Consider the following 21823-nt stretch of genomic DNA (forward strand, 5'->3'; position numbering starts at 1 on the left):
CAACTGAATATTTTGTGACATTGAAAGAACATCATTTTTGAAACTGGCCAGATACTCTGAGATAAAAGTTATTAAAGTAGTAAGTTCACAAAGAACTATACCAACGGTGTTATTCACGGTCGTAGACATTGACATTGGAGACTCAGTATTCAAAACTGTGCAGGTTGCTAGGATTCTTTCTTTCATTAATATTTGCGATTCTTTTCACCTGTTGGGGAAATATCTTGGAAAATGTTCGCGTAGTCAACGGAACACAATGATTGGTAAAATGTGGCGATCATTGTCACCGGAGGAGAGGGCGACAGTTCACCTGCATACAAAGAAAGACTATCAACTCAAGAAAGCAAGGAGCATTGCAGCAAAGGCTAAGCAACGACTGCAACAAAAAACGAAACTGCAGCCAGGCAGCAAGCATTCATACAAGGACGCCATTTCCAAAATGTAGGAAGGTGTGTACCATTTTCTCCATACCGATTTTTATGTTCACGATGCCCAAACAGTAATGAAAGCTGCACCGCTTGCCTAAAGGGAACGCTGCCAGCATGCATGATGTTGATCGAATTTGCATAGAAAAGGTTAACAGTGTGTGGTGTGTGTGAGAGAGAGAGAGCTCTGCTAAAAGCCTGTGAAGCACTCAGGAATAGTTTAGACGCGCTTCCATGCTCTATGACCTTATTGATATTCATCGAATGCTGTTTCAACAAAATATACACAAAAACCGTGATAACCGTGATGTAGTTAGAGTAGAAAAGGTAAACAGTAATAGTGTGAAAGAGAGCTGTGCAAAAAGCTCGCGAAGCAGTAACAGAGGAATAATTTAGACAAGTATTCATCGCTCATGAACCATGAACATCCTTCAAATGCTGTTTCAACAAATTACGCGACATTTCCCCTGTAATATGGCGAAAATATCGAACCTAGCGTTAAAGTGATGGGCAGACTACATGACCCACTACCGTCCCGGTGGGATTCGAAATTACGGGTTTTAATTTCGGCTCCTGCTATACGCGTGACCACACATTCGTGTAAACATAGTATAATATATCTTTATTTCTAAGTTTCTTCTGCATAAGAAAATTCAGCATTATAACAATGTGAAAATTGGATCATGACACCTAACAAAATACTATCAAGAGATCAGTCGGAAAAAGTGTAATTGTTGTGTCACGTGATCGTTGCCAAGTACGATTGTGTAAGTACACCGTTGTACTTTACGAAATGCCGATCGCATTCACTTTCTTTAGTTCGCATAGCCATTTCAAAGGTTTAAAATAAATAATCTGCCTCAGTCGTTTAGGGTGTATGGGGAGGCTAGGGCAGGGGCAGAGATATGGCGAACAGCAAAACGAACAAAAACTCTGGCATGTCGCAAAAAATCTCACCGACGCTGAAGTCAAAACGTTGAAATACAGTGCCGATTGAACATGGATAGCAGTAAGTGTTCCCTCATGATATGTACAGGAATGGAATGTGATTTGGAAAAGACCAATTAGGTAATGTGCGGTGTAAATTTCTCCTACTTTAGTACAGTAAATGTTCAATGCGAACCACCGCTAGCGCAGTCAGTCAGTCAAAATTCGAGTTGCAATCTTACACTTGTACCACTGTATGCCGTTGATGCAATATACACGTCAAGGTACACACTATTCAGTGCAAGATATTCCTTCATATCGATCTCTGAACTGTGGAAACAGTCCTTCAACCGTAGTATAGTAGAGAACTATATTAGAGTCTATGCTTCAACCCAGCAAGAGACTGTGGTCAACATGTCATGGAGCATATAGCCTTAATGATAGCTGGAAAATTCAGCGTCTATAATCCCCCATTACCTAATACCGAGCGCTTTACGCAATTGATCAACAGGCGTTAATAGGTGTACAAGTTAGCATCGGCGAAGTTGTAATGATTCAGCTTCAGAACATCGAAAGTTCGGCACTTGGGGTCATTGTCAACTAAGTTATGAAGTAATAGTCTAAGCTGACGCTGCTGTACGCCACAGTATTACTTGCGTCGGTGATCGGTCATGCCCCTTGGCAAAAAGCTGAATCTAACTGTCTTGGCAAACAAAAAAACAAAAACAATTTTTGCTGATTCCATCAGAATCCGCATAGATGACTTTAAGTTACGTGCGATTGATACATAGTGGCCGCCGCGTGGTGTTGATAACGCATACCACGGGGCTAAACGCACCTAACTTTGTGGCACATGACAAAATGTAGTCATCAGACGCGGCTAATATTTTACATGTAAAAAACTGATATTGATGTGGTATTGGTTTAAAAATATAATATAACTGACTGAGAATAATGAAACGACAAAAACTAAGGAGAAGTTTAAAAAATCTTACTTGAGGCAAGGGCATAATGCTGTATATAAAGTTTTTGCAGTGGGAGGAAAATTAATTGCGTCGTTCGAACTTATTATGGAATCCCTAGAATATCGTCATTCAGTACAACAGCAAACCTTCGAGTGATTTCGGGTCATAATCAGAAACGAGAGTAAAACTTTGGGATGTGAAAATTACGCTCCGGAAATGACATGCTTTATCGATATGTCGCGATCCGCGCGCTGTCGCCACATCAAATATCGACCGTTTGCATTAGAAAATGTATTTTAAAAAATGTAACCGATTGGGAGTGCCACTTTAATACGCTCCGCTGCGCCCACAGTACTTACGTGTGGTTCGATACACGGTGGCCGCGGCCATCCGTGGCCACTGTGCCGTACGTCTATGCAAGCCAGGTCACTTGTGCGAAGCATGCTGCAAGACGTATCTGCACTGCGTCCACCGTGAATCAAAAATCACACATACCTGTGGCTGCGCCGATGTCGCCCGTGGTCTTTTTGCTTGTCTGACGACAGAGTGCTCTTTGCGTAATTTTTATCGGTAATGTCATCTATTTAACGATAACTAGCACCGAATCAAAGTGAAATGAAATCTTGTAGACGACATTATTGTGTTTACAAATATTATATATATATATATATATATATATTATATATATATATATATATATATATATATATATATATATATATATATATATATATATCCGGGTTAAAATTGGTTTATACTCATAAACATAAAGAAATGGCATATTGTTTTTCGTATTCAGTGCAGTGCAAATACGTACACCGTAGTACCCGCGCGCTTCGAATCGATGCAAGTAAACTGTGGTGCAGATGTAATAATTGTCATCACATATTGGATTAGTATTACATATTGGGTGTGATAAAAGGGCCGGAAACTAAAATATTCGAAGCAAAATTAAAATGAAGACTATGGTAAACAGTTGACGTGCCACACCAGTCGGTGTAGAAGAAATGCTTGAGGGTCCGTTTGTGTTCTCTTAAAAGTTGCCACAAGCATTGACAAGGTGCTAATTGTATGCATCCAATCCCTCTCTAAAGAGCAAAAATTCTCATGTTTTTCTGATGCACCACAGGTACGATGCTGTGTGGACCTTTTTGTACATGCTCCGTTCACTATGTTACGCACCAAAATAGAGTGAAACATTGTGGACGGACACAAATAACCATGCATACACAGACTTAGGTGGCTTCAAGGTTTCAAAGTTTGCAATGACCAAGATCATATGTACGATAAAAGAGGGGCCTAGGCTACTTCTTTGGTGTCTACACACACTCTACTCCGCTCTGTGTGGCTGGGCTATAATACGGCTACGGCGTAATCATAGATGAGAACTCTTGACTCATACCGGCCGTAGGGCAAATGGCTTACTATCGCGCATCGTTTGATACCGTGGCAGAAAATTATTCTAAGTAGATATTAGTAGTAGCCATGTCTTTATTTTTCGGCCACGCGTACGTCAGTCAATGGAGGTAAAAAGTTTCTTCCACCTCCATGGTTGGTCACGGACACGGACTCACGGAGCCTGAAGCGGAGCTAGTACCTCCATGCTCTAGGACAAGCATTGTGGAATATCTTGGTCATTGCATGCTCATTGACTGTGTTTTGAATGTCATTACACAGGACTTTGCTAGGTAAGCATAGTTTTCCGACATCGCAATAGCACCATGATTCAATCCGACGGGAACTACGGCAGCCAACTACCAACACTACAGCACCGGCGCCTATCCGACGCCCAACCTGCAAGTCAGCCAACTGATACAGTCGTGGTGCACTATCACCTGCTTCACTCATCGCCGCCGGGCCGACGACGCTCCCGCTCCGTCCAGCTCGGTGCTTTCTCAAGCCCACCCAACGCCAGTAATCATCTCGTTAATCGTAATGGATATCAACCATTACAGCTGCCCCACCCGACTCGACCACCAGTGGTGGCGCTGCGCACATCCGGGACCACCCTACCGATGGCGGCGCACCTCATAACAACAACCTGGACAATATGGCTGCGCCCTACGCTCAACCCGCCCAGCCGGCTGGTAACAATGCACCGCCATGGCGCCCACCACCTAGCGCCGGGCCAACGGGCAAATCTTCTGCAGCAATACCCCCAGCCGACATGCTACTGCCATACGTCGATCAATCAACACTCAACGCCTTGGCTAACCTCGGTAAGTTCATCGAATTTGGTGACTTACACCCGGATGCCCTAGCTCCCAACTCAACCCAGGCTACCAAGACACAAGTAGCTTTCGATCCAGACAACCGTGGCGTAGCCACATTCACAACCGAGGTGAAGCGGAAAACTATCGACGACTTTGACACCTCCGCCGGTTACAGTGCTTCCTCGTCTTTTTCTCATATCGAACATTCTACTACCCACATTTGGCGATCCCCATGGCCACCTACATTCGTTTCATTACCTCCAAAGCTGCTGCCTACAAGCCGGAGGCCTGGCTAACGTACGACAAGATCTTCCGTCTGTACGCTGCCCGCTACCCAGAGAGGGCCAACTGGAGCAAGCCAAACCCAGACCTCCATTTCCAGCACTTCCTCAACCAGCCACACCTCCTGCGCCCTTCCTGCTTCGCCTGTGGCCAAACATGGTCATGTGAAGATCGACTGCCCAAACCTACGCAGCAGCGATACCAACCCATACTACTGGGAGAGCTCAGCGAACAAGAAACAGTACGACAAACCTCAGGTATGTCGATCTTTCAACCGAGGCTCATGCAAGACCCCCTGCCAATATGGCAGGCTACACAATGTTTTACAACACCACCAAGGTACCAAACAAGAGACCCCCAGCCCTTTCGAGGGAGCGACCATCCACACAGCGACAATCGCCATGCTACAGCCAACACACGCCAATCAACCTAACTAAGCTCTCAGCGCCCTGCACGACCACCAGCATAAACAATTCACAGCCAGCCTCATCCACGACCTCACCCATGGTGCCGACATCAGCTCAGTGGAAACCAAACACTGCGCTACACCCGCAATGCCAGTCAGCAACGATCAACCCGGATACCATCTCCACCGCAATAACAAACAAACTGCACCTGGGCCACACAATTGCCCATTCGCCGTGCCACCTCTGCCATGGGATGGCAAGAGAATGGAAAGAGATGTACCCAATATTAGTCACCTGTTCAATTTGGGGACACGGCTTCCGCGTTGGTGCCACCACAACCACCGCCGAAGCCGGCTTACCTGGTTGGCTCATAAAGACATTGGACAAATGGAGGAGTGACACGTACCAGAGCTACATCATGACACCATAGGAGACCCTCGACGTAGTACCGAAGGTACTCGCAACTTGCCAACAATTTGACGTAGGACTCTGTTCTCGGTGGACAATACCAACGATGTAAGGCACAATGACAATGAACTATACTATGAGAAATCTCCCAATGACGCATGGTCACCACGGGGGGGCGGCTGCTTTACTGCCGCACCGCAGTCATGCATGCCCCGGTTTGGCCATAATTTGGGGGTACTGTCATGGGTCTGCTGCGGGCGACTGGTAGCACGTTGCCCGATGCACGGTACCGATAACCCGGTACCGCCATCCAGGCCGCTATGACGCCTCGTTGCCCCCGCCATGGCAGTACGTGCATAACCCGGATTTCGGCCAAACACTTGTCTCCGTGTCGTTCCTTTGCGTTAATGGGTGATTATGGCTTTGCTATAATCATTGTTAACGTCTGGAGGGACACGGGGAGAAGGGTTTAGACCTGCTAAGTATGGGTCACCATGCGCCACTACTTCTACTGCTTGCTGGATGCACTGGAGACGTAACCTTATCTACCAACCGCCTTCAAATTTACCGTTATCTAAACAACTTGCGTCACCCTTGCCACGTCATTATCCATGCGCATATCAGTATGATCAAAGCCACAGATCGTCCATTTCAACTTCTGCCACGCTCAAGTTCACACCACAAAATTCCCACCCACCCTCCACTAAAAAAAAAAAAGCCTCGCTGCAGGCTAGCAGCTCACAATAAAAGATACTGTATGTCTCTATATCGCTAACTTTACATAATAAAGTTCCAGGGGGGTACTGTCATGGGTCTGCGCGGCGACTGGTAGCACGTTGCCCGATGCACGGTACCGATAACCCGGTACTTGCCATCCAGGCCGCTTTGACGCCTCGTTGCCCCTGCCATGGCAGTACGTGCATAACCCGGATTTCGGCCAGACACTTGTCTCCGTGTCGTCCTTTGCGTTAATGGTGGAATAAAGTAACATTTAGATTATAGTAATCCCTGACTCATCAATAATGTGACGTTACCGGGCCTATGATGGTATTGTCGGTCACTAGGTAACGTGTCGGGGCCGATGTTGAAGGGCTGTAAGGGAGGCTTGGGGCAGCGAGTATTATAATCTAAGATGCTCCTTTATTTCACTATACAGTAGGCGATGTACATAGAGTGATGCTAAGCTAGAGGCTGACTGATATTCACGCGGGCCAAGATAGATATACATGCCCTCATGAATAGTAATGACAGCTCATGAATAATAATAACATAGCACTATGTCACATCAACACTTTGTTATTTGATGGAGACAGGGGTCTACATCACTTGATATATAGATAGATGAAGAGATTGATAGGTGGATAGTTACACTGCACATCCATGATTATGTCTTCACTGCATGACGGATTTGGCCAAATGTGTGATGGAACGCTCTGGTTTTCGTATCGGCAGTTGTACCTAGCTCCATTGTCTGCCTTTTTAAGGGTCGTTCGATATTCATTGGTCTTGGCGTTACGACGCGAGATTTCTTCACCATTCCTCAACCAAACAAGGTCACCCAAAAGGTTGCCGTTAATATGGCAGGTGAATGTTACGACGTCTTTGTCTGATACCACTGTCGATTGTGGACGAACTCTACACTTAGGGAAGTCTGCATTAGATAAAACATACAATAAATAAAATTATATAGTCAGATATGAATCCGTTCACAAGCGATATTCATACGTGTTCAAAAGCACAAAGTGACAACAACAACTAAGCGGAGAAAAAGAGAATGGTACACAAATTGACAAAAAGTGACAACATGTCTAGTAATTAGTCCATTAGACGAAGGGACGCACATGGCTAATTAAGCACCATTTTATCGATTAAAAAAACGCAAGTCATGAAAGCGGCGTCAAGGACCACCGGTTTTCGGATTAGTAACTATCCGCTTTAACTTTTTAACACGATATGTTTCAGTGCTAGGAAGCACTTAATGTCGAGATTAATATTTTATGTGACCAAAACAGTACTCAGTTTAGTTCTCCAGAACTTAAGTCTGTATCGTGTAATCGAAAAATTACGTTTCAAAGTATGATTACGATTGTGGGTTCAAGTGACCAACATTGAAAGACGAAGAGGTAAAAATGCTATAACATTTCGACTCTCTTACAGTCCGAAAAACAATGTTAATATGCGCAATTTTCAGGTGGTAATTCTCCCAAACGTGAATGTGACACTGGATTGGCGTGAAGAAACATATCAATATTACAATGAATAAAACAACAGAAATATTTGAGGCTTTATCGTTTAGTCATAGCATGGACGTCACTGCTGCTACTCTTGTAGAATGCTAAGCGTAAGCGGAAGAGAGCTCAGCATCGTTTGGATCTGCTTATAGGAAAACAGGACTAGGACTTGATCATTCACACTGTGTGTTTATAGAACGTTTTCATTGACAACGATTTCCCCATGCACAAGCGATATTCTTTTCAAAAAATCAACAAAAAGTAGGTGTCAAAACAAAGCCTGCAGCAAAGGGTTGATTTTTCTGAAACTGAATTTTCCCTGAATTGTTCAGTAGGAGGCGTCTTGCATAATGAGTGTAACTGTGATTTTCCTTCTTTCTCACATATCCCACCCTTCCCTTTAAGAGAAAAGGCATGGCGAAAAGAGATCGAAGCATTTATTTTGCGTTTTTTTCATTAAAAACAACGAAAAGGTCGTCAATAGCTACGGGATGGACTCTGATAAAGAATTACCTACCGAGTACGGTAAGCTCAGCACTTCTGTAATCCTCCGGCAAATCGAGTAGTGAGCAATCGTAAGTACCTGACAAATCTTGTGCGACGTTTGGTATAAACAAATGAAATTCTCCTTTCGATAGATCCCCTCTTAGATGATATTTGTTGTCATATATTTCAGAGCCTACGACGATTTCAACAATGGGACCACCAGGACTCCTTTGGAATTGCCATTGAGGTGTCTGACTTTTCAAATCATTGAAACTGCAATTCAGTTGTACATTGCTGCCTACAACTTTTATTGTATCTGATGGAGTTTCTTTAAAGAGTGATGATGCACCTGTAAAGAAAAATAACAAGATACAATAAATAGTTTCAGGATTACCATGATGAACGGGGATATTGTAATGGATTGAAGCTGTTTTCATTGTTCAAGATACAGCTTACACCCCCCCATTCTTGTCTGAAAACATTTTTCACAATTATTGTGTATTATATCACACTCTCTTATAGACCAAAAATTGAAATTGATGACGACGCAAGTTGGCATTTTACTTGAGCCTTTAAGGAGAGCAGAAAAGTTTACTTCATTTGTTTTTTCAAAAAGGCCATCAAAATATCTAAATAAATGTGAATAATTCTCATTTCAGATGGAGTATCGAAAATACTATTTAACGGAAAGAACGAATATAAAGATTGAAAAATTTAAAAATTACCAGATATATAAACAGAAGAAACACAAGTAAACTGAGAATAGGAGTGAGGGCGTTAAGTATACACGTACGTATACTAATAAAATGCAAACTACAGTGTACACTTAGCGTGCAAAGATATGCATTACATATACTCATGATCTGCATAGAAATACGCTACGCATATCAAGTACTGGTAAACGTATGCTTTATATACAAAGATATACGTTGCGTATGCAATTAATATTGTGTTCCATGTACGTCAATATACGTAAATATGCTAAGCGCATATCAAGCATTTTGTCCACTGAAGTGTATGGTAAATCTCGTCGATAATAAATGTTAACACTGTGTGTGTGTGTGTGTGTGTTTGTGTGTATGTGTGATTCTCGTCATAATTTCATTTATATACAACCTATTTAATCTGGGTCATTATATTCGATAAAATGAATCATTATATTCGATCATTATATTCGAATATTGACAAAATGTATTGTGATTGTTTAATTAAAGCGTTCCCACATAAGTCCATTCATGTCACGTTTAAAAGATCATTACAGCCACAGTGCTGACTAATTGCGAAGATATTATAGTATTTCACAATGTAAAGTGTCTATCCATGGGTTACACAATTACCATTCCACTTTTTCACTGCTCGAAAAATAAAACTCAATCGACCAACTCAGAATTCAATGAAGATCCTACAGCTGTGTCAGACCAATGGCGAAAACTTACAGCTAAGCAGGCCAACACACTACACTATTTCTCATATCACCTTAATTATAGCTGTCCTTTCAGCTAACTCAAAACGCTTAAAGATGGCATATTCACAAGCTACTTACAGATGATGTCTATGCTGACTGATCTTCCAAAATTTTGGATATAGGTAAACGATTTTTAACCTTCCGGACGTGAGCTTACAAACAGTCTGTATACAAACGAGAGTATGGTTTTCCCTTGTTTGCCCTTATGGTAGATTGTGTTTGATATTTAACCAAATGATAAGTCTTCTGTACTGAGCGTTACCGCCATCTCAAGTTTTTTCTTTTTCATATATCTCGTCTGTTCCTTTATAAATGGAAAAGGCCCGGGAAAATAGGGCGTATGGATAAAACATAGCAAAATGTCAGGATTAAAGCAAATGTCGTCAAAATGTCGTCGATTGCTTTGTAGGATGAACTTAACTATGAAATACTTACTGTGTACGGTAAGCTCAGCACTTCTGTAATCCTCGGCGAACTGAGTAGAGAGCAATCGTAAGTACCTGACAAATCTTGTGCGACGTTTGGAATAAACAAATGATATTCTCCATTCGATATATCCCCTGTTAGTTGATATTTGTCATTCAATATTTGAGAACCTATGGTGATTTCCACAAGGGGATCACCAGCACTGCTTTTGAATTGCCATTGAGGTGTATGATTTTCCAGCAGATTATTGAAGCTGCATTTCAGTTGTACATTGCTGCCTACAACTGTTTCAGTATCAGAAGGGGGTTTCTTTAAAACTTGGTTTAGATGTACCTGTAACAAAAAAGACAAGTACAGTAAACAGTCTCAGATTCATCACGATGAATGGGAATGTTGTATTTTCTGGCAGCTTGGTTTTGTATTGTACACACAAGCGTGCATCTCCAATTCTTCTCTAAAAATGTGTAGTATAACACTGTGTATTATTCACAACTAATTCTAGGGCTGACACAAATTCAGGTCGTAAAAGACATGACTGACGTGCAGGCCAACGTGACGAAGTGATGATAATACAATTCTGGCGTCTTACATGAGTTTTTAAAAGAGAGACGACAAAACAGTATTTTCCTAAAGGCTCTATCGAAATAATATATGACAAAAATAGCTATAACGAATGAGAGAAATGATTATTATTCGACAACACACACACAAGAAAGGCAGGTAAAATATGAAGAGGAGGAAAAGGCTTACACATCTATAATATAACTGTAGGCATTGCCAAATGATACAATGAAGTTTATCATACATCTCGTTAATGCGGAATCAATGTTTACGCGTCACTCTCGTCATCGTTGCATTATTGCAATTATTATCTGTTACGATTTCCATTAATATGGCCTTAGTGAACTACTGCTGTCTTAAAAACAGAGAGGGAAAAGAGACTGACTATGTTAAAGTAAGAATGTTGAGATTTTTAAATTCTTCCAACTGATTTGGAAGACGTGTATGTAGCACACAAAGTCAAACTTGAAAAGTTTGTGTAAAGAGCATTTTCTTTTTGGCGATTGAAATTTCACTTTTATGATTGTAATATAATTTCCATCGTTAACGAAGTGAGCTCACAGACAATTGTATGGCTTATATCCCCCATGTCATGTATCCTTATATTCGATCACGAAAGTTGGAACGTTATCAAAATATATTTTTAGGGTTTCATACAAAAGCGTTCGCCCATGACTCATAAGGATGTCATACACTAGCAATACATTTCTGTATAGCTCGATGTCCATGATTAGAATAAGGAATGTTAAAATTGATAGTTTGAGTTAATGACGATAACTAACAGACTCCATGTTTGTTTGCTGCTTTTTCAGAAGAGCATTGCATCCACACTGCCGATCGACTGCGTAGGTTGTATTTCAGTACTTCACAAAAGAAAGTGTCCACTAGCGCCCTACACTTCTGCAGCTTGAAATAAAAAAGTCACTCAACAGAATAAGAATACAGCGGAGCTCCTGTAACGTAAAGCTATGCCCACCCGCGCACTTCTAATTATATTTTGCATTCTTTTATTATGCTAATAAGAAGCTGACCTTTCAGTTAACTTAAGAGGTTTTACTGGAAGATTGCCTACTCACAAGCTTTTTATTGACGACTTAAATGCTAAAGGTCTTGCTACGCTTTGAACAATGGTCAACAATTTGTTTTCCTTCAAGACTTGAGCTTACAGAGTCTGCTTTCAACAAATTAGTCTTGTTTCCTCTTGCTTGATGTTATACACAGTACGTGAGGCTACCCATAGTTCCCCTTGATTTGTTCACTCAGGCATCTTTTGCTGAAGGCTTTTTCAATTTTATCAGTTTCTTAACAAATTTTAACTTACAATTTAAATTGAGAATATTTTGTTAAAACTTTGTTCCAAAATAATTGATCATGTTTAAAATCCAGGAGTACATTGAAAGAGAAGTCGATGTTTGGAGGTGCTAAAAATTGCACACTTGTCAAGATAAAGTTATTAGCAACTAAGATGGTCTCATCATACCACCTGTCAGACATGCAAATTTCCTTTGTTAAGAACATCTAAAAAATCAATACCCTTTCTTTTGCCAACACAGACGCAACTTATTCCCTTAGTTTCCTTGAAAATATTGTGTATGGCTGTCAAAACCTTTGTCGACAAAATTACAAAATTGCTATCTCCTCCGCGGAAAGGGGGCTATTCTTCTCGTTATTCACAGTAAGAAATCAGGAAATTATGATTATCAGAACTATGTTACCAGAATTTTGAAATATGGACCGAGTTGTTCAGTGTACAGAAGAAATTTGCTTCAGTTCAGTGAGTGATCTCCGTGTGTACAGATCATTGAGAATTGTGGTAGCCTCACTTACTGTGTTATAGTGGTCTAAATTTAGCTGTAGCATTATGATGCCTACTGCTTATTTCTCGTTTGTTGCACTACGTCTTGCTTAGTTCTAGCTTAGTAGTGACTTAGACACCGCATAAAAACCCTGTAATACTTACTGTATTAACATGGATTATTGCCTGTATTTTAGCTGAAGAGTGCATATACAGATGAATACAGTCAAGAATCCATTTTTTGTATTCAACAAGCCTGTATTCATGTGGATTCATGTGAATTCACGTGTATTATACTATAATACAGGCAACTCATTAATGTGAATTTATCTGAATTATTGGGTTTTCATGCAGTGAGACATATCTATTGTTCAGGTAAGTTTTATGTTTTAAGTTGAAATAATAATGGAAATAATTTTACTTCGCTCCAGTTCCCATTTGCCATTAACAACATCTTACACTTTGCATTATAGGTCATTTTAGTAACAAACACTTATATTCGACCTGATCCCAACAAAGATTATACCTTCTCAGGAAACTCAAATCGTTCAATGTGAGTCAAAGGCAAATTTCTACATTTATTGTGGATAATAAATGAATTGAATTGAAATTGAATTGAATTGATTGAGTTAAAAGGATAACGTAAACTGCACTTTTTGGGTGAAAAGTAGTATGCACTTATTGTGCACACACTGCATTTACAACGAATCAGCCTTATGATATGACGTTTAACTTGAAATTTCAGTGAATCTGAGGACATGTTTTGACCTAGCCACAGAGTACAGTAGAAGGGATTTGGGAAGTTTTATGCTGTACTTATTACCATATTCATTAAAGGAATAATCTACTAAAAGATTGGTTCACAAATAAAACAGGAAAACAAGAAAGAAAACCTTCAAACGGAAAATGTTGTTGATGGCAGTTTCCTTGCCCCGCCTTACTTAAATTATGATGACTATATAAAGTGCGTCCTCAAATTTTGTCTAGCTAGGCGTGGGAAGATCTATTAGCAATTATTATGCAAAATAACTCTGAGGTATTAAGATTTTTGTCCATGAAGCCAATATGTACTCTGAAATAATCCCTTAACAACTTGCAAGAATTTGCAATGTTAGTAACATTAACATAATTGTTACAAATTTTTGTTTCACTACAAATCAAAACAAAAAAAACTGTCATTTCAGAGTTAATAAAAGTTTTAATCCCGTTCATGACTCTCTCTGTCTTGGAAATTTCTGTGCGTCAAAATGCATGTGATATCCGAAAAAAATACATTTCATATTTTTACGGGCTTCCAAGGGTTCGCGAAACACCTCGCCATGCATTTTATCAGTACTACATGCGTTCGACACTGTGTATATTAAAATTAGTGGAGCAGCTCAGCAGAGAAATATTAAAATAAATAGGTTTGGTCTATTTTATTGGGATTTAAAATAATAATCGGCGACTCACGAGACTTTAAAATCTTCAACAAAACATCTGATACAATTGCAGTGCCACTGTAAATGTATGATTGTCCTTCAGACTACACTCGCGGGCTATGCTACTTCCTAGTTAATGATGTAATTGTGCAATATGCCGCCGAGTTTATAATTACACATTGGTAAGTTTTTTGTCAACATTCTTGATTTGCAATATTTTTTTCCTAAGTTACAAAGTAAGTCGGATTTCTATACTCATTGAAGACATACACTTGATGTACATAGACACAATTTGCAATAGATGAATCAAACATATTTTTATCGCATGTTAATATTTTATCATTATATTTATCATCTACATATTCGATATATAAATACTGATTTATACATAGTGACAAATGAGTTTTTATACAATACTGTACATATTGTACAATGTATCTGGATATTTAATATACAAATACTATGAGGTTATTACGAAATACGGCAAAGCATGCACGAAGACATTGGAGCAGCGTATAGCCAGACGCAAAGCGGATGGTGATGCGCGGCGCCGATGTCCGAGTACATCCTTTGCGGTATTTTCGTAATAACCTTATTATTATACAGCTTATATCCGTGACTGGGGCATCAGATTTTCAGAGTAATGACCGTTTTTGTGCAATGTCAACATTTTTCTTCCGATTTATAGCGCAAGTGTGCGCTATCTCGGACGCGCTTCTGCAAGTTCTGGATAGTATGTGTGTGCACTACGCACGTACGAACAGAGCGCGCGAGAGACTGTAATGGCAATCGGCCAATGAGTCCCTTGAAACCGTTCAACAGTGAACGCGCAGATACAGCTGCAGGGGATGGGGCGCCTTGAAATCGTACGTGTTACGGAACGGGCGTTCCGTACGGCTTTTTTAGCGCACACAATATTCTTTTGTTCTCGATGGTAGATGTATAATAATGAATTATACATAGTGATAAATAATTTTGTATATATAATGTATATATTGTAGAATAAATCTGAATGTTCGATATACATATATTGATTTATATACATTGGTAAATAAATCTACACAAACTTTACACTGTGTAAAATATATTTAAAAATTAATATACAAGTGCTGATTTATACACAGTGAAAAATAATTTTTATATAAACTGTACATACTTTTGAATACATCTGAATATAAATTTAGCAACAAATAGTCACATAATCGGTTAATTTGTGCTTTTGTGTCTATTGTATATTTAGAATTAATTCAGTGATATAGACATACATTAAAGAAGCTCAGTATGGTAAAAGTTAAGCATTTATTCACTCCCATCAGCAATAAGAGGAGGAAGAGAATTTGTTAAGTGACAACAAACATGCCTGATCTCATTTAATTGTCTACACAAGGTAATTGGAATAGTCATTTGTGATATTCTGAAATTCTTTACTCTTCTCAATGGCCCTTTCAACATGTATTCTCAGACGAGCAACTCTATGAGTTTGAGTTTCCTGTTTTAGTGTCATCTGATTATTTCCTTTAAGAAAAGAAGGGTGGTTTACACGAACACCAACAGCGTCAAACAGTTCTTGCACTTGCAAAACCTTTGTCTGCCATAACATGTACACCAGATAATGTAGAAAACTTCTACCAGCCCACATTTCTTTGTTAGCTCTTTGTCTGATACAGAACCAGCATAAAGGTCAGAGATGAAAGCAACTGGCCCATGTGGTAATATACCAACAAGACCTTTGGCAGTGTTATGATTTTTGTACCTTGAAAATGTAATGCTCTGCAATGCTAACTACTAGGATTGTCAATGATAATGTCTGTTCAATCAACAATTAAAAATGTGTCTTCATATTAAAAAAAACAAAAACTAAAAAGCGGGAGCGGGAGAGTTTGATAGTAGAATGAACAAATTTTTGATGGCCAGATAGGAAGTTGAGAAAATTTATTATACATGATATTATCCAGGTTGAAAATATTCTACTTACAGTTGATTCAGAGATGTGAAATCTATGGGCGAGATCTTTGTCTAAATACGCTTGACGTAGCCTATTGAGTGTGAGAAAGAGTTCATCAGCTGGTGATAAACTCCTCTCTTTCCCCTTTGTGTAACATAAGATGGATCATTCCCCTTAGATCTTGATTCCCAATAATTTAATTTACCATCTGTATTTAAAAAATCAAAAATGGCAAGAAAAAATTAGTCTGGTAATCTAGTATAAAACTTAAGATCCTCATTAAGCTTACTGCACATAAATTACCTCAAACCAAAAGGCTAAATTTCGAACTGTTGTTCAAGTCTCATACTTTTCTCCTTTTCTTCTATCAATTGCCTCTACACATCAGCAAATTTGTCATTGTATTTAATTTTCCGTACATTACCAGGTATTTCTGGTACCTACACAAAAATCAAATGACAAGATCTATTGTTATCCACAGATACTTCATAATTCATAGACAATTCATCTATAATATGAACACAAATCCCATTGGAACATCATTCAGTGAGTGACAGGAGATCAAAAACAAAAACATGATTCAGAAAGAAAAGCTGACATCTTGTGAGACAAAGAAGAGACTGCAATGTGCAAACATACATGACTTGATCACGATCACTCCACAAATGACTGTGACTATACTATAATCGACCACGACACTGAACAAAAATATGTTTATGACTGGGGAGTTTATGATATGATTTTTATTACATTATGAAAATGCTGATATAGTCATACGAATAAACGTTATTCTTACCCCATATGGTTCTGAGTTATGTTTAGCTTGTAGACTTGGCAATTTGACTGAAACACTTGGGTGATTATCTACCTTATCAATGCAAACCAGGCGAAAATAAAGGATTGAAAGTGGGTCAATATCACAGCTGACAGAAAAAACAAAGCCCATCAGATTAAAATAGCAGGAAAAATGATTCATATGCAAATATTGTAACTAATCACAGAGACAAGGTTTCATTGCGGAATCGAACTTGGGAGTCCCCATCCAAAGATACACTTTAGACACAATGTTTCAACAGGGGCTTTCGAAATAACTACAAAGTTTCAGTCGAGCATTTCCCCATTATGAGTCTCAGATCAAACGAGGATTCCACCGCCGTCATAATTACTGCACTTTCCGACGACTTTGTTAACTGGCGTCCGGTTGTGAGCACGCGATGCAAGGTTGTAGTCATTTTTATTTAAAAATCTCATTTTAAAAAGATGAAGGATTGATTGTCATCGTGGCACTGGACTACCCGTCTTACCCATAAAAAAGGAATCATGAAACTATTCCAGCGATAATTATTATCTATGTATTCCAAATATTCAACGACCACGGTGCCGGGTTCTCCACCATGTCGCAGGTCAGAGTTCTCCTGACACCTTTTTACCACTGCTGTATTGCATTCTCAAAAAATCTACCCAAGCTTATACTTCACAACGATGTGAAAAGGGTCGAGGCCTGAGGAGGTGAACCGACAGAGTAACTTACATCGTTGTTTTATTGTGTTCCTTTCGTTTCAGATACTCTAATTTTTCCATGAACGTACCGCCGCTACCGCTATTCGTGTTGTTGTTATTGTTTGACGAAAGAGGTGTACGGTTTTTAGGTCCTCTTCGTGATAATGTATTGGGGCGTGTTTGAGTGTGGTTTGGAGGCAATGTGATGCTATCATTGTCTCATTTCTTGGCAAAATTGAATTTTACAAATTTTCGTTTTTGCACCACCCAGGAAGTGTCGACTGGAACGTCCATTTTCATCAACAATATTGTCCTTTTCCGTATCTTTTCTGTATATGTTTAGGTTGGTATTTGAGTTTGTAAAACTTTACATCCGGTGATCGTTCATACGACTTTCCGGGACAGTGTGCAATTGCACAAAGGTAACAACCCATAATTTGCATGCCATTGTCAAATCGTAAACAACAAAATGGCGTCGTTAGTAACCTGATTTGAACCTTTAGGACCAGTAAGACCCCCACGATCGCTGTTTCTGAACCGAATTTCCATAGGTTTCTTTTAATTCATTAGGACAGGGCATATTACGATAAATTAGTCACCAAATGTCTGGCAATAATTTGAGTGAACTTACCCACATCAGCTTCTCTTGAAAATAGAAGTAAACACAGCACGAAGGCTCTACAATGAAACAGCCACTCAGCAGAAGACATTATTATATCACGTATTTCAAACTTTGTCCTTCCTACTCCTTTATCCCTTTGGTATTGGTATTCGTACAACTGGTTTACCCCTGTGCGGATTCCAACCGTCTTTATTACAACTGCAAGACCACAAAATCGAAGTTGTTGCTGGATCAATCGGTGACTTTTGTGTATACGGTAAAATCCATTTCAGTTGATTAATGCTAGTCTGCGTAAACAAAGGTCAACCGACGTGCACATAATAAGTCAAAGGTAAAGGGCCGATCAGACAGACTCGTGTACAGCAAGCCATGAGGAGTGCGTCAATATGGTTGAACGATTGAAATCGGCTACTGTCACTCAGAACGTGTAGTATGTTAACACTCGTTAACATGTTTATTTATTTTCTCTCACAGCACTTGTAAAAATAAACACCTAGAATTTTGCTTGCAATTAGGTTGCACTCACAAACACCTCTAGAGGGGGCAGGAGAATCGACGGGCGTGGACTTGAAAAATATCAAAGGTATGTTTAGGGGTACTTGAAGGCACTTGGGAACTTAAAGAGAAAATTCGAAACAAAACTGTCTCTGATCGATATGAAATATGTGTTTAATCGTCACTTGGTCCGACCCCTAAAATTAAACCCGGATCACAGATGGACCAATCACTTTGAAGCATTATATTTCTCATTGCTAACTGACGTCCCGGACTTTTTTCACTCTCCTGCCGCCATAAAGTGTTAATTTCGGTTTTTCACGCCTTCTTTTGTTGTACACATGATGTAAAGTACGTACATGAGGGGAAAATGCCAAGAGGATTTGACCGGTTAAGAAGGGCTTGACTTCGCAGTTTCTGCGTAGTGAAGCGTCATTACGTATTCATGGTGACCCCTGGCCAGCTGTCAATATCTTTGGGGGCTTTTGTCTTTTGGCTGGCTTTGCATATGCGTCGTTGGACACGACCTGCCAATCACCCAGGTAGTCAATTAAACTATTAATTGACTGTTTACCGACCCAATTAACACTATCCAGCAGTATCAGTCATATTTTAATCGCGTGGCCCGGGTGGGCACAACGTAGGAACGCGTGTATTTCTATGTGTACGTTTCACTTGTGGTGTTGTTTGTACCATCGTGCGTTTGAAGTCCTTGTTTCACCTACAGCATTACCTTCAAGGTGACAGGCTTACTATTAATGTTCAGTATCTTTGCACCGAGTTCTGCCCACGGTGCAAACCACCTGTTTTGCCTACTAATTAATACTGGTCGTAGCTGCCGTCCTAAATGTAGCCCATCATAGCTACAGTAATCAGTCAATATATAATACCCTGCGCCTTATACTTTTATATAAACTTGTAAAATCATAGTCCGAGCCGTAAAATTGTTGACTTTCGATCCGATATACAGGTTGATCGTTGAATCGCACCGGCGCATCCATGTTTACTTGCCCCATAAGCTTACTACTCTGCAAAGGGTGGGTAGATGGAATTCCAGGGCCAAAAATGAACACCGGGGCGAAACTTTTTGTGAATCCATGTGAAAACATAAATCATTTATCAGTTTTGATATATACTCCTCAATTGTAAGTTTGATCAAAACCGAGACCACATTCAAGGGCTATGCAGACTGTCCATGTACGCACACACAGGCAACCACCGGTAAATATCAGCGTCAGCGGCATAACTATCGGGTCGTAAATCGATCGGCGGTTTGGGGGCCCTGGACTATGATTTTATAAGTTTATATCACAAGTAAATGTTGTGGAATATTAAGATATCGACCTATTACTGTATTGAAAAGGCCAATTTCGTGACGGGCAGTGCTAGAAGAATGACGGGCAGGGACGGCAGTAATTAGTAGGACCGTTTCTTTGAATACTGTTCGATATTAAGTGACGGTCAAACTTTTGGGTGGTGCGCGTGACCGGCGGCACTGACACAAACTGGGTTGACAAGCAGATAATTTAGGTTTTTGTTCAGTGTTGTTACCATTTGTCCATGGTGGAAAACATTGACGGAAAACCAGAGAAAACGGTCCCGCTCCGAGAACAGCCCCAAGACGGGGACGGTGTCTTTTGGCACGCGTATACGCCAGTCACCTAGGCGACGGTAATCCGCACCACTTATCACCATCGGGAAGGTACTCCTCCCCTATACCACTGGCGATCCGGCCCTCAAGGCACTACGTCATTCGACCAAGCATTGTTATTGTAATTTCCTGCATAAAATTAACAGCGAGGTCAACCGGTCAAATCCTCTTGGCATTTCCTGGCATGTAGTGGAAGCATTTCAATTTTCTATGTGCGTGGCGAGGTCCAACTTAACTTCTTACTTTTTATTTATTCTGTATCATTCTCTACACACACACACACACACACACACACATATATATATATATATATATATATATATATATATATATATATATATATATATATATATATATATATTATATATATCCAATAAATGTCACACAAAACAAATGAAGTACCATTTTTACAGAGCAATTTTTAATTTGTAATAAATATCGAATATCTGAAATGTTGGTCGTATGATCATGAGGTGTACACGGGTGTGTACATTTATTATTTATTTGTTTATTTATATTTACTTATTTACTTATTTATTTATTTATTTATTTATTTATTATCTATTTATTTATTTGCTCATCAACAGCGCCATCAGGCAGCCACTTACAGAGGAGAAAATAACAGAAAAGGGAATAAAATACACTAAAATTTGAACAAACAAAAAGTACCCTAAACATCAAACAAAGACAAAAACAACTTAACATATCTTTTAAAAGTTAAATGAGATTCATCAAAAAATCGGCATCGCAAACTTTATCAATCAAATCATTAAACGTTCGTGACGTTAGTCTATCAGGTCATTTTTGTAACATTACTTCTACAGTAAGGGGTATGTAATACAGGTCTATCTATCAGAGTGTAAAGGTATGCATAGGCCATAAAAATGTACAGTCTCTAGAGTCATAAGAAGATAAAATGCATTTACGCACAAACATACAATCACATAGTTTCCTTAGCAACCATAAAGGTTGAATCTATACTACTAAATGAGAGTTGCCACTTTTGCGTACCATTTTTTCTCGGAATTGGAGCGATGTTGGACCAATCTGTTGCTATAGCCATGCTCACCTTATAGTTTTGTCTGACATTTGCAAATTTCATCGTCTTTAGGGCCGTTGATCGACCGCTACACAGAAAAGATTTCCGAATTGATGGTCGCCAGCGCTGCTGCATTCTCTGGGCTCATTTAAATATGGCGCACAAAATTATTATTCACTTTTGCGTAGACCTGTTATGTCGCCCTTACGCGGTCTTCGCTCAGCAGACCATATAAATCTCCGAGCTACTTCGCTCTGCATGTGCTGTACCATTTAAAGGTATACAGTCACCTGTAATCTAAATGTGCCCATATATGGTCAAAGGGGCGTTCCTTGGTATTCAAAATGCCCATGTGAGGGCGCTGTTTTAAAAGCGGCCACCCGCTTAAAATTGTGATTGGTTAGATTTTCTCTTTCCATGGTAACTGTGGCAAAATTGGAACAGGTGACAGTATACCTTTAACGGTGCATGCATCGTTGGAGGATCCGAAGGGGAGCTTAACTTCATACTTGCCAGACCATGTAAAGTTAGCGATAACTATTTTGATAAATGTGAAAAA

The 21823-nt window shown here is 39.7% G+C and overlaps 1 protein-coding gene across 1 annotated transcript in view; it reads right to left on the reverse strand.

Moving 5' to 3' along the window:
• The window catches only part of LOC139128595 (cell adhesion molecule 2-like), a 43680-nt gene that overhangs the window by 21411 nt on the left and 446 nt on the right, over window positions 1-21823 (reverse strand). Inside the window, exons 2-4 of the mRNA XM_070694345.1 lie at window positions 10310-10568; window positions 8376-8693; window positions 6997-7278 (exon numbers count right to left, since the gene is read on the reverse strand). Coding sequence (XP_070550446.1) covers window positions 6997-7278; window positions 8376-8693; window positions 10310-10568 — 859 coding nt within the window. The remainder of the gene's footprint in view (window positions 1-6996; window positions 7279-8375; window positions 8694-10309; window positions 10569-21823) is intronic.

The sequence above is a fragment of the Ptychodera flava genome, unplaced genomic scaffold, assembly GCF_041260155.1.
Source record: "Ptychodera flava strain L36383 unplaced genomic scaffold, AS_Pfla_20210202 Scaffold_60__1_contigs__length_796720_pilon, whole genome shotgun sequence".
Lineage (NCBI taxonomy): Eukaryota > Metazoa > Hemichordata > Enteropneusta > Ptychoderidae > Ptychodera > Ptychodera flava.